Source organism: Peromyscus maniculatus, chromosome 20 (genome assembly GCF_049852395.1).
Source record: "Peromyscus maniculatus bairdii isolate BWxNUB_F1_BW_parent chromosome 20, HU_Pman_BW_mat_3.1, whole genome shotgun sequence".
NCBI classification, from domain to species: domain Eukaryota; kingdom Metazoa; phylum Chordata; class Mammalia; order Rodentia; family Cricetidae; genus Peromyscus; species Peromyscus maniculatus.
Window position 1 is genome coordinate 44,534,765 of NC_134871.1, and position 13,722 is coordinate 44,548,486.

General features: G+C 45.1%; 1 protein-coding gene across 1 annotated transcript; it reads right to left on the reverse strand.

Annotated features, from left to right (window-relative positions):
• Window positions 1–1,753: 1,753 nt before the first annotated feature.
• On the reverse strand, window positions 1,754–8,671 carry Gml (glycosylphosphatidylinositol anchored molecule like). Its single transcript, XM_076556095.1, has 4 exons — window positions 6,839–8,671; window positions 6,566–6,708; window positions 5,887–5,985; window positions 1,754–2,196 (listed from the first exon to the last, which is right to left on the reverse strand). The coding sequence occupies exons 1-4, from the start codon at window positions 6,961–6,963 to the stop codon at window positions 1,907–1,909; spliced, it is 657 nt and encodes a 218-aa protein (XP_076412210.1). The 5' UTR covers window positions 6,964–8,671; the 3' UTR covers window positions 1,754–1,906.
• Between the last annotated feature and the right edge of the window lie 5,051 nt (window positions 8,672–13,722).

A 13,722-nucleotide genomic window follows, 5' to 3' on the forward strand; every position in this document is an offset into this window, starting at 1 on the left:
CAGAGGTCATGCAGGTCCCAGGGGTTCCTGCAGGCTCTGCATGGTGGGAAAACTCACTAGGAGCCACCCACATACCTTAGGGTTTGACCACATGAGTAACCCCAGTAGGGATGTGTGGGGTTCAGATCCATGTGGTTGGGCACCAGATAAAGCAATAAATCCACAGGAGTCTCTTTAAGAAGTATTAGAGAAATTTATTAAAGTAAATTGAGGAAATACACTAGTGAATATAGAACAGAGTAGACAGCTGAACAGGAGTGAATCTGCCTCCTAGGCAGAAGCTTGGAAAAGGGGCATGTGACCCTTCTCCCTCCGCTTTTAAGAGGTCACATACAATGGCAGGAAGCACCTCCTCCTTCAGGCCCTATGCCTCAAGGTCATGGTGGAGCAAATACCACTACAATCCCCCCCCCCCAAAATGAATTTCCCATGGAGATGTCATATCTGCTGTGTGAGTAACTTTCCACTCCACCACGCCATCATCTGCCATGTCTGCATGGTGTGGCCAACCTGTTGCAGGACACCGTGGTCCAAACCCACCAAAGCCTCTCCACTGTATTATTACAGATAGTTCTTGTGCGTGTCCACGTAGGTGTGGTACTAAGCATGTGAGGCACCTCAGTCAAAATGCTCTTGCAATGGTAACATGGAAATATGATTGACCTTTACCTCTGTAGACTTCCTGACTATGGGTACCTCAGCCCAGTCTGTGGAGGGCCTTGTGAGTAAAGACTGAGGAACACTGAAATGAGATTCACATATGCACACTGCAACCTAGATAGTCTGTGCTTCTACCCTGTGGGTTGAAGAATTTGAACTCACAGCTGCCTTGTCAGACCAGACCTAAACCCAAGCCTGATGCCCTGGCCACAAGTTTAGAAAGAGCCAGACCTATCAGAGCCAATCCTTTTATTTTTATTTTTATTTTTTTGGAGACAGGGTTTCTCTGTGTAACTCTTGCTGTCCTGGAACTCACCCTGTAGACCAGGCTGACATCCAGCTCACAGAGATCCACCTGCCTCTGACTCTCCAATGCTGGGATTTAAGGCTTACATCACCTCCACCTTCAGAGGCAATTCTTTCAGGCAAATATCCCCATCTATCTTGCTCATTCTCTCTGCCTCTCTCTGCCATGCTCTGTAGCTGTGCTGGTGTGCATGCATTGGCACAAATCCTGAGCATTTTAGACATGCATGCATGCACACATATACATAAAATATACATGTAATAAAAATTTGAAAATTAGTGGAGACTGTCAGGGCTTAGTCATGGATAATATCCTGTCACCTCAGTGAAAGCAGGTGGTGTGGGAGAGACAAGCCAGTTGCCCAGGAATTTGTCCCACAGCACAGGGAAAACACAGAGGTGACTGTCAGGCCCAGCAGTCCAGGTGCCACTGCTTGCTAGGTACCTTCCTGTTCCCGTCTCCCATGACCTGAGGACGGAAAGGATCTGGCAAGGACTTAGTCATCCCAGCTGAGCTGGGGACCTGACTTATCAGCCTACATACTGACTGACCTCAGAACACTTCTGTCTTTTGTTCAAAACACTCATATACCAAGGCTGCCCGATGGTTTGGACCTACCTAGTGAGATGAGTATTTAGCCTACAGTGTTGAAAGGGTGCCAAGTAGCTGGAACCATGATCCATCCCACAAGGGAATTCCTAAGGATATAAAAGGGGAGTGAGCTTGTCTGAGTAGAGAACCCAGGCTAAATGCTTCCATACAGCAAGAAAACAATGGCCAGGGGCATTTTCAACAAACAATGTCTTTATTTCTTTTCTACAACAAGCTACGAAGGGGCCCAACAGATGCCCTGAACACTGTCTCTGCTTCACAAGGAAACAACAAAGAACAAAGATGCTTTCAGCTGGGGGAAGATGGGTTTACCCCAAGGAGGGGCTCTCAGGTCAGTATGATGCTGGAGAGGATTAAGGAAAGGTTCAGAAGAAGGTTGAACTCGCCCAGACACACAGCTCTTGCAATTGGCCCTTCCTCAATCACAACAGGGGGTGACAAGTCCCTCTCTATATTAGAAGGTCCTCCTTCATTGCAAAGGTGGCCAGAGCAGCACTGGGTATAGTAGAAGTAAGTGGTTGGTGGAAGCTTTCTAGGGGTTGGTGGAGGCTGAACAAGCGCAAACGAGCAGTCGTCTACACAGTTCTTGTGGACTAGGAGCTGCCGAGAGTCCATACCTAGAAGAAAAGAGGAAGAAAATGACCACCTTCACATCTTCATTGTAAATCCACCACCACAGTCAACCACAGCTGGCTCCATAACCTTATATTGAGACATTGTAGGCAGATATTTCTGTCCCACCAGCCAGCTTCCAAATAAACCACATGGAGACTTCTTATTAATTATGAAAGCTCAGCAGATAGCTTAGGCTTGTTTCTAACTAGTTCTTATAACTTAATTTAAACCATTTCTATTATTTACCTGCTGCTACATGGCTCATGGCTTCTTACCTCATATCCTACATGTCATGCTTTCTCTGCCTCTGGCTGGTGACTCCACCAATCAGAGTGAAACTTTTAAACAGTGTAAAAAATGATTATTTCACAACTAGACATTGTCAAGAATGCTTGAGAGAAATCATACAAGTACACAAGAGGGCCTGATCGCTCCAGTAACAACTCCTAACTTACCTTTCTATGCATTGCTACCATCTTTACACCTGTCACTGTCCCTCCCCAGCTGAAACTTCAATCTCAGTTACATACAGCTATGTACATGAAACATACAGCTATGCAAATGCAATACCCTGTTCAGTTTGGTTCTAATATTACCCTAAGCATTACCAAGGTCTAGAATGAAACACTGACCAGAAGCTATGCTCTTTGAGACTCCAGAGAGGATTAAGAGCACAAAGAAGTGCCCGCATTCACGACTCCAGGATAAACACCTTCCCAAGCCCCACCTAGCTTTCCAAGCTTTGGCATTTATGTACAGAGCACAGGGGTGAACGTTAGTAGAATTGCACTTTGCCTTGCCATTGGGACTTTATGAGGAGGGGGATAGACATCACCTAGTCTCCTCACCTCCTACACCTAGAGAAAACTCTCAGGACTCATGGTACCATATCCTCTAGTTCTGCCTCAAGAATGTCATGACTCAGAATCTGTTCATTTCCTCACTCGTTAAACAAATATTGAGTGTTAGTGGGTCAGAGTACACAGGAAATATTGGAAGCATTCTGTGGGCATGGACAATGAATGTGTAGAGTCCCAGGCACATACATCTAATAGAATGGCCTGCAATGAAGCTGGTATTCTGTGTGGCACTATGAGAGCCTACAATGAGAGAAGTGACTTGTAGACCTTTCCTTAATTACCATTGGGGCTTATAAAAAAAATGATCAGAAATCGCAGAGAATTCTTCTGAACACGTCCTGTCCCAGGCACAGCTTCCTCCTCTGTCAGCCTGTACCTCAGCAGTACACTTCATAGTCGACAGACCCAGGCTGACATTTTTCCATCACTCCATGACCTCAGCTTCCACAGAGGTTTGGTGCTCCACATGCTGTGGGGTTGAAACCTGTAGAGGGGCACCACTGGGGTCTCACGCAGGACGAGTTGGTCTCCTTAGATGCCTGCCTCTGCCTTCTCATCTCCCTTCACACATCTCTGGCAGCCACTGACCTTTCTGATCTCCCACTTCTTTTTCCTTTACACCTGTACCTGTGTGTGTGTGTGTGTGTGTGTGTGTGTGTGTGTGTGTGTGTGTGTGACACACATGCTACCCACATGCATGAGGAAGTCAGAGCATAGCTTTCAGGAGCGTCCCTCACTGTCCATCTTGTTGAGATGAGGTCTCCCTCCTGCCTCTACTGCTATGCTTACTCCAGGCTAGCAGACCTGCTCTCTTCCAGCTGCTTCTCCTACCTCTGCCTCCCACTCACAGTAAGAGTTCTGGGATTACAGATGCATGTTCTCCAGCACAGATTAGATGGCTCAAGCAAGACTCCATAGAGAACGAGACTGCCATCTTCTCTGGTTTCAGCCAACTGGAGTTCTGTAAAGTGAGCCCCACTGGCAACACCCTGCCAGAATCCCTGGGCTGAAGGCTTGAGGCTTTGCTATTGCTTGTTCCCCTTGGAGCCTGAGCCATTATTTAGTTCTTCTGATGTGGGACTCACCCTGACTACTTTACTGTCCACAGCCCTGAGACTCGTCTGCTGTACAACAGAAGGACCTTGGGATCAAGATCCAAGCAGCCCCCTCCCCCACATAAACTCTGTGTCAATCCATAGTTAAGCTTCAGCTCTCTGTCAGCGATGTCTACTCATTTTTGATGAGTCCTCTCTTCACAAATCATCCAACTCCCAATATTTCCTCATTCCAGGGTGGCCTCCCTGTCTACTGGGCTGCTTAGAAAGGTTCCTTCCTGTCAAGGAGCCAGCAGGTCCTTCCCTCACAATAACTCACAGCTCAATTGCACTGTGATGGAGAAATAACTCCACATAGCTCCATTTATGAGGACCTTGTCGATGCTCAACATCACACACTGCCATTAATTCCATGAGCTCGTGTGAGGAACCATGGAAAATGTATGCATTTGGCCATTTTTGTCTTGGTCTCATATGGTGACTTCAATTTGTTAATGGTATTATCAGGTTGCCTGTGGTGGACGTTGGCAAAATAAAGCCTAAGGGGCAAGTCCAGTCCCTCAGCTGCCTCTGGAAACAAATCACTGTTGGAACAAATCAGCGATGTGTTAACTAGGGCTACTTCCCCCCAGACAGAGGCAGGAGTATTGAGACCATTGCTGTCTGCTCTTTCCAGTCAAAGTTCTTCTATCCTCCATCTAGAGCTGTAATGAGTTTAGCCTTTGTGCTGTTGAGTCTAGACACCATGGCAGAGGGCATTTAATTGGGAACTTCAGAGCTGCCTGATTGCCTACATTTTAGAAATACCATCCCATTCCCTGCCCATTCCTCAGCCCGGTAGCTATTTTCATCATGGGTTACTTGATGTACACGACTGAAGATTATTACAGCTTCTTTGCAATCTCTCTTGTCTCCTCCACAAAAAATCATTGCTCATGTAAGTAATATTTATTTTGCCTGTTGTGTGCCCTGATTCAACTCTAGTTTTTCCATCTCAGATGGCAGGCATCACCCTGAGAAACTGGCATCTCACTGCTTGAATCTGGCTAGTTGGGGTGTGTGGTGGTGTGAATGAGAATGGCCCCCCATGGGCTCATATGTTTGAATATTTGTTACCAGTTGGTAGAACCATTTGGGAAGGACCAGAAGGTGTGGCCATATTAGAGGTGTGTCTTGGGGGGTGTGTGCAGGACAGGCTGTGGGATTTCAAAAGTTTAGCACCTTTTACAGTTAGTGCTGTCTCCTGCTTGTAAATCCAGGTGTGAGCTCTCAGCTGTTCCTGCCACCATGCCTTTCCTACACCCTTATAGACTCCAACCCTCTGAAGACAGAAGCCCAATCAAATGCCTCATTTTAGATGTTTTCTTGTTCAGGCTCTTTTATCAGAGCAATGGAAAGTAACTAATACAGGATGTTAATGCACAAAATCAGAAACTAACATGTATGCAAAGATTCACAAAAGCTGAACCAAGGTGTCTGCCCATATGAATAGAGAGACCTCCTGGGACAAAGTCATGGATTGGCCACAGTAGTCTCATTCCCTGGATACTCGGGATGTGTAGACTGTCAGCCTACCATCAACCACAGGCTCTTGGCTCCATGAGCAGATGTACATTGCCCTATCAGTGGGCTGAACACAGCACCTGTGAACAGGCTCTCACTTCAAGGAGCTGCCAGAAGAGTGGTAGATCTGGCTGCAGAGAGAACAGACTGAGCCTGTCCCCCAAACTTGTGCAGGTAGGCTTACTCACCCTGTGACCAGAATACAGATACTTACGTATGGCAATTACTGCACAGCGTCTCTGGTTGTTAGGACAGGTTTTCTCTAGAGGGCATAAGAAGGTGTTTGTGGATGCACACACATAGCACATAAATTCTATTGAGGATGAAAAAAAAAAAAAACTACTGTTGGGTTTTTCCCCAAGAAGTCTTTTCACCATTATACTCCCAACATAGCTCCTTCCCAATACTGTTCTCTGTATAAGCCACCTATACAATGCCTGTAGAGCTCAGATCCTGCCATAGTCTAAGGCAAGGCCAGACCATCATCAGAATAGCAGCAGACCCATTAGGAACCTTTCCTTTTTCTAAAGGGCTGGCCACATGTAAACAGCTGAGCACTTCAAAGAAGTCCATCCCTCCATGGAACAGTGGCCACCCAGGACACCACAATCCTCCAGTGTTTCTCTGGACTCAGCACCCGCTGTCCCTGCTGGGAAGTGCTATGGACAGATGCTCCCTGGGGTCTCCTAGTCAGCAGCTCTCTGTGGCAGTCTTCAGTCTCCTCAGACCTGTTCAAACTCAGGAGTATCTTTGAGTCTCAAGTTAACCTAACAATACTCATGCCACCTGGTTCTGGTGAGCCCAATCCCAAACAAGCCTTCTTATAACCCTATTCAGCTCTAGGTGGAGCTTCCTTCCATCCAACACACTGGGAGTCTTGAGATCATACTTACCTTGCCTAGGTTTGATGACCATGTCTAACCCACTGGTACTGTTGCCCAACCCACTGGTATTGTTGACAGTGGTGTGCACCCATGGGAGTCCCAGGAGAATTATCAAGAAGAAGGGGTGCATCATCTCTAAGAGACAGGTGAACCTGAAAGTGAAGGGAACCATGTCCATCAGTGAGGGCCAGGCTCCTTGCTCCAGGTCCATGTCCTGAGGATCAAGGCACAGAGGAGGCATGCCGGGTCATGGCCTTGGCAGTCTTGTCCTACTTCTCCTACCCCAGGAGTTTCAGGTCCTTGTCTCCTCCATCCTTCTCTGCTCCATACTCAGAATCTGCTTCCCACTTGTAAAATGGTCCTGATGGGTCTGCCATCTTCCCCCTTCTAGACCGTCTTCCTCCCATGGGCGTAGTCCATATCCTCCTCTCCTACCTGGTCTCTGCCCTAACATCGGATTTCAGGTTATCCTACCCTTGCTAGAAACCTTTCCTCATCTTCTTGCTTTTCCATTCTAGAATCATCCTGCAGAATCCTCTGGGGTTTCCTTATGGAATTGTCCCACTGGGCTGGATCTTATCATCTCATATCTGGAACATGGATGCTTGCTTGGAATCTATTATGCCCTTCTGGAATGCTCCAGGCTAGTTACTCAAGTTCTGCTAGATTCTCTCAGCCACTGGCCCCACTGGACTTGTCTGTACTCAGGGGAATGTTCTATAAGGCCCTGCCTGAGGAAGATGAGCAACATCCTCTTTCTGGAGACCATCCTGGAGACTGTCCCCACACCCAAGGGCCTCTGTACCTTCACTCCTTCCTTCAGGCTTCAAGCTCTCTGGAGCATCATTCCTTCACTCACATCATCCGAGTGATTCACACAAGACTGAAAGCCCTCACCTGGCATTCCCCTGCAGGGCTCTGAATCTCTATTGTTCCCACCCCTCAGAACCTGGCACTCTCTTGGTCCTCCTCCCTCAGGAACTCTTCCTTGGTGCCTCTGCTTCCAGATGACCTTATATTGGAGCTCTGCTCCTAGGTTCTGATCCCTGACCATCTCCTGGTGCCCTATCCTCAGGCCTCTGGTCAGAGTGGTGTCCTTCTTTCAAGCCTCTGGCCAACTCCCTCAGGTGCCCTTCCCTCAAGGCTTCAACTGACTCTCTCTCTCTCTCTCTCTCTCTTTCTGTCTCCTTCTCCTCTCCTTCTCTCCCCCTCTCTCCCCCTCTATCAATCTCTCTTGGTGCCCTTCCATTTGTGTTCTGATCAACTCTCAGCCCCACCTTCTGTTTTCTCCCTCTTTTGCACCTCTCCCTAGGGCTCTCAAGCTCTCTTGGCAATTATCTCTTTCTACAAGCTGCAGGAAAATGGAATGGAATCCAGCTACTCTCACACAAGCTACTACTTGGAAGGCCAATGACTTTTCTGAAGGTCAAGCCATGGCTTAAAGAGTCTGCGTGATATTTTAGCTTTTGTATACATATAAGCCAGTTCCTGCAATGATTTTCTTGTATGCTGTGTATGCTTCCAAGAAGTCCTAACAGTGTATGTATCTGAAATACTTCTCAAGCATCCTAGGCCCTGATGTAAAAGGTTTCCTGAATTGGGGTAAACATCCTTCTGGAGACACTGCCTTGGAGGCAAAGTGCATGGCTTTGTTTCTTGTGCAAATGAAGCTCAGACCCTCCCCCTCTCACAGACCAAGTGGCACTCTAGAGCAAAAGGGTTTTTTTTGCACACCAGGTGCAGTCAAGTACTGAGGCAGAATTCCTAGCTCCCAGCAGGGTTGCCCCACCTGACCAGGAAGAGGCTAGGCAGAGAGTTTGGAGATGGCAGGTGAATTGTGTTGGATCAGGAGAGTAGGAGAGAAAAGGACAAAATGGATGGAGGATCAGAGTACTGAGATGAGGTGGAGAGCAAAAGAGCTTAGATCTAGGACAATGAGAGGACAGGGAGAAAAGTCACAGAGAGTAGCCGAATGTGAGACCAGAACTGAAGCTGTGTAGATAGAATTTTGTCTTAAAGGAATAAAGTGGATGGACATAAGAGCATGCTGTCCTCAGTACTCAGACTCACTTCCCGCAGATTATTGCTGCCGTTCGTAGCGTCTCTTCTTGGGCCCTGGGAAGGAGACTATCTAAAGGCAGGACCTCAAAAGTTTTCAAAACTCTCTCAAGGCTCTGATCCTCTCTTGCAGCTCCTCCCTCAGGAATCTGACTATCATGGGGGTCCTACCTTTAGGTCTCTCCCTTTCTTGCCATAGCTCCTGCTCCCTCATGACACTGAGGATCTCTAAGCACCCCTCTCTCAAGACTTTGGGGTTCTTCAGTCTTTGGAGTCCTTTCTTTAAGGCTGGACTCCTTTGATACACTTCCCTCCGGGTTCTGACCCTCTCTTCTGACCCCTCAGAACTCTGTTATTTGGGACCCTCTATCAAGGCTCTCTCTTTATCCCTCAGGGCTCTTCTTACCATGTCTTGAAGCACTTCCTTAAAAGCTCCAACTCTCTCTCAACCTCTCTTAACGTCCTTCCTCAGGCCTACAGAAGTCTTTGGAGCCCTTCTTTCAGGGCTTCACCTCTCTTGGGTGCCCCCTGGAGTACCTAAACCCTTTTCTGGAGCTCCTCCCCCCGGGATCCACCTTTGTCTTGGTGCCTCTTTCTCGGCCCCCAACCCCAATCTCTATTGACACATTCCTCACTCAAGGCTATAACCATCTTCTGATGCCCCTCCTTCAGGGTACCTGGCTCCCTTTCCTCAGGGTTCAGATCTTCCTTTGTCAACCTTGCCTCTGGGTTCCAACCATCTCTTTGTGAACTTCTTTTAAGTCTCTCTCTTAAGACCTCTCTTGATGCTCCTACCTCAGGGCTCTAACTTTGTCTTGGGGCCAGTTCTCTGTTGGCACCTCTCCTTCAGGTTTCTAGCTCTCTTGGTGCCCTTCCCTCAGGGTTCTGAGTCCCTCTTCTAACTCCTCAGATCGCCAACGGTCTTTTGGTGCACTTCCGTTAGACCTCTGACCCTGCTTTGGTGCTCTTCCCTCATGGTTCCGACTCTCTGTGCTCTTCCCTCAAGGCTCCAATCTTCTCAGAGGAGGACTCCCAGAGAGGCTCTGAAAACTGAGGGACGGGTGTCAAGAGAGGTAAATCCCTGAAATACGGGCACAAAAGAAGAGTCCAAGTCTCAAGAGGGGAGTGCCTGAAGAGCTTCATAGTTCTGAGGGACCAGACAAGAAAAGCAGCGCGTCAATGTGGGGCCCCTGAAGTGGATCAGAACCCTAGGAAGTGAAGTATAAGAGAGGGTCGCAGCCCAGAGGGAAGCACTTCAAGAGAGGGTCCAACCCAGAGGGGAAGTTCACCAAAAGGTTCTGAACTTTGATAGAAAGGCACCAACAAACAGTTGAAGACTAGAGAGAAGCACACCAAGAGAGGGATGGAGTGCTGTGGCGCAAAGTGAACAAAAGAAAGATGGAGTACTGAGGTGTTAGAACCATAAGTGAAAAGCACCAAGAGAGGCAAAATCCTAATGGAACTGCACCAAAGAAGGTCGGAACCTTGTGGGAAGGTTCAAACCAAGACAGAGTCGGAGCTCAACGGAAGTGCACCAAAAGACTGTTCAAAATTAACTTTGCTATTCATGCAACTGCAACAAGCAATCCAGGACAGAAATTATTCACAATATTTCATTCTCATCCTGGATTTTCTGGGCCATTAGCAAACGGAAATGAAGAAGTGGATAAATTATTGATAGAAAAATTTCAAAATTTCATAAAAACATCATGTTAACAGTAAAGGCTGGTGCCAGGCAGTGGCAGCGCTTGTTTTTAATCCCAGCACTTGGGAGGCAGAGGTAGGCAGATCTCTGTGAGTTCGAGGTCAGCCTGGTCTACAGAGAAAGTCCCAGGACAGCTAAAGCTACACATAGAAACCCTGTCTCAAAACAAAAACAAACAAAGAAAACAACAGAAAGAAATAGTAAATGCTTAAATTTTGTTTCATTTACCTGGCAACAAGCTAAGGGATTATAAAAAAACCTCTCCTACTTGTTCTTTGCATAAGCAAGTTCCTTTCTCCTGCAGAGAGTAATACTAAAGGTACACAAAAGATAAAAATTTGTAAATGGGTGTATTTCATTGTACAAAATTTTAAAAATTAAAATTTATTCATCATACCATTGATAAATACTCTGGATTTCAAGGGCATGTGCTTTGAGTTCTGAAAAGGCTCATTATATGATTACAAATTTATTAGAGGCAATGGCTATAATGGGTATACCAATACAAATTAAAACTGATAATGTCCCTGCTTATGTTTTCAATAAATAAAACAATGCTTTTGCACTTTATAACATAAAACACATTACAGAGATACTGTATAATCCTACGGGACAAGCAGTTGTTGAAAGATCTAGTCACACTCCACCAGAAATTGTTTTCATATTTATTTATTTATTTATTTATTTATTTATTTATTTATTTATTTATGTGTTTGCTTGTTTGTTTGTTTGTTTGCTTGTTTGTGTTTGTTTTTTCAAGACATGTTTTCTCTGTGAAACAGTCCTGGCTATCCTGGAACTCACTCTTTAGACTAGGCTGGCCTCGAACTCACAAAGATCAGCCTGCCTCTGTCTCCCCAGTGCTGGGGAGACCACCATCTGGCAAGAGATCGTTTTTTAAACAGAAGGGGGATATGAGGACCCCCAGAGATAGATTGCATAATGATTTACTAATTTAATTTTTTTAAATGCTAATTTAACAGGGACAAGAGCTGCTGAAAGTATTGGATTGTGGAATAAACTGCTGAATTCAGTCAGCCTGTGTATTGCAAGGATGTTTTAATATCAGAATGGAAACCAGAAAGGTGTTATGTTGAGGCCAAGGATATGCTCATGTTTCTGCAGGAGACAAAAAGTTGTGGTTATCATCAACATTGATAAAAATTTGACACGAGCGAGGGAAGTCTCTTGGATGTTTGGCGACTGACATGGGTGAGGTGACTCTGGGGAAAAAGAGATGCAAAGCCTTTAAAATGGATGGCTGATCCTCCCACCTGTTTCAGAATTTGTGTGACAAAGGGGATGTGATAATTCAACTTCCTGAGAAATCTTTAAATGCTACAACTTTGTTCCTTGCTGTACTGTCTCTGGTAACTGTACAGGTTCTGGGGACGAACCATACATATTGGGCATATATTCCTAATCCTCCAATTAACATAGGAGTAAGTTGGGGAAATATGGATATTCTTGTGGTACTTAGTGAATTTTCTTGGCTTCCTAGTCCTTATGACAACCAAGGACCTGTTAAGCCTACAAAGGAGGGTAAGGAAATCATAAATTATACTGTAGGCATGCAAAGAATTCCTATTTGTATGGGTAATGGAATTCAATGACTAAATATAACTTTCAAGTGTGGTTATCTGTAGTTGGTACTACCCAGTAGTTGGTACTATCATAATAAGTTCTATATGCTTCATACATCTGATTTCAGAGGACAGGAGATTAATGCCACTAGTTCTATAAATCTGCCATTTTGTGAGATGTGAAATACCAACAAGGAATCTGACTGAGTCCATTGGAACAGTGTAAGAGTAAGAACCCTGGAGTGGTTACTAATACCTCTCATGGATACATTGTTGATTGGAGCCTGTATGGCTTCCTGGAGGAAAGGATTTTCACTCAGAATTGAAACGGCACAGATATAGTTCGAATGGAATTATTGCAATTAGTTCTACTGTTAATGAACCTATCCAATGACATGGAGTTGGAATGTCAAGTCCTCTCCTGCAATTTGGCAATTCAGTTCAGACTAACTTGTGAAAATTAGCAAGTACCATCCATCTGCCCTCTTAAAACATGGGAAAGAAGCTGGGCGGTGGTGGCGCATGCCTTTAATCCCAGCACTTGGGAGGCAGAGGTAGTCGTATCCCTCTGTGAGTTTGAGGCCAGCCTGGTCTACAAAGCAAGTTCCAAGAAAGGCACAAAGCTACACAGAGAAACCCTGTCTCAAAAAACAAAAAAACAAACAAAAAAGTGGAAAAGAAAGTTAAACATCAAGGATGATAAGTATTCTTTGTCTTTTAGATGAAATAAAGTTGCCTTTTTATAGCATGTATATCATTATTTGTTACTGAAAAGGTCTGTACAATGGCAACCTAATAATTATAGTATCACTTGTGAGTGCTGTACTCTTCATACCCATGTTAATTCTAGTAAGTCTGCAAATGTAATCTCTATAAGTTCAGACATTCTTAGAGCAAGGCTGGCAATCTGGTTAGTAGTGAAGTTGTTGAGGCCATGGCAAGACTCACTTGTGATAATCCTGGTACGGAAGCCCACTGAAAGATTAAGAAGAACTCATCAGATGACTGGATTGATTATTGCACAGACTGCTTCTGCCGCTATGGCTGGACTGGCTGGCACTTCATGAGGAAATTCAAACTGCTGAGTTCATTAGAGATGGCATAAGCATTCTACAGAACTTTGGACTCAACAAGATAACACAGATAGTGAGATAGTTAATGAAATACCTGATTTGATACAAGCCGTTATACTATTGAGAGATCCGTTAGAAATATTGGGGGAACAGATGAAATAAAAATGTGATTGGACTGCTACATTCTATTATATTACATTTAAGGTTCATAATAGCAAGCAAGACTGGGAAAAGGTTAAGATGTCTTTGATGGGTCACTCCACTTCTTCTCAAATGATTTATGATTTACAACAAGAAATTAAGGAAACTTTTTCAAAAACTTTCCTTATCCGATGGGACGGGAAGGGATGTTCTGGAAAGGCTTATACATCAGCCTCATTCAATCCTGTCATCACTTTAATAGAGCTCTTGCTCTAGCAGATGTTACCCTTGTTCTAGCAGTAATGACTTGATTGGTTTTAAAATGTACTTTTGCTTATTTGTATAAGATTGTAAGACAAAAAACTATAGAGAAAAGGCTGTGTTTACAGTACAGCTACATAACCTCCAACATAATTAATTGTAGTTTAAACAGAAGGGGGAGATGTAACTAGAGATCCCACAGAGCATTGCATCTGGCTTGAATTCTTCAGTATTAGAACCTAGACCTTGAACTGCCTTTTGTGCTTCTTTCCTTTTGTTTGAAATATTTGATTCTTGTCTGAGTCCTTCCCGAAGGATTCAGAGACTTTCCAAAACTTAGTTTTA

Bases quoted from the DNA above. Each gene is read 5' to 3' on its own strand.
- Gml (XM_076556095.1), bottom strand. From the start codon at position 6,963: ATGGGAGGAAGACGGTCTAGAAGGGGGAAGATGGCAGACCCATCAGGA. The intron at 6,709-6,838 runs GTAGGAGAAGTA...CTTCACTTTCAG, and splicing joins AAGGACCTGAAACTCCTGGG to GTTCACCTGTCTCTTAGAGA. The intron at 5,986-6,565 runs GTAAGTATGATC...CATCCTCAATAG, and splicing joins GGTCATCAAACCTAGGCAAG to AATTTATGTGCTATGTGTGT.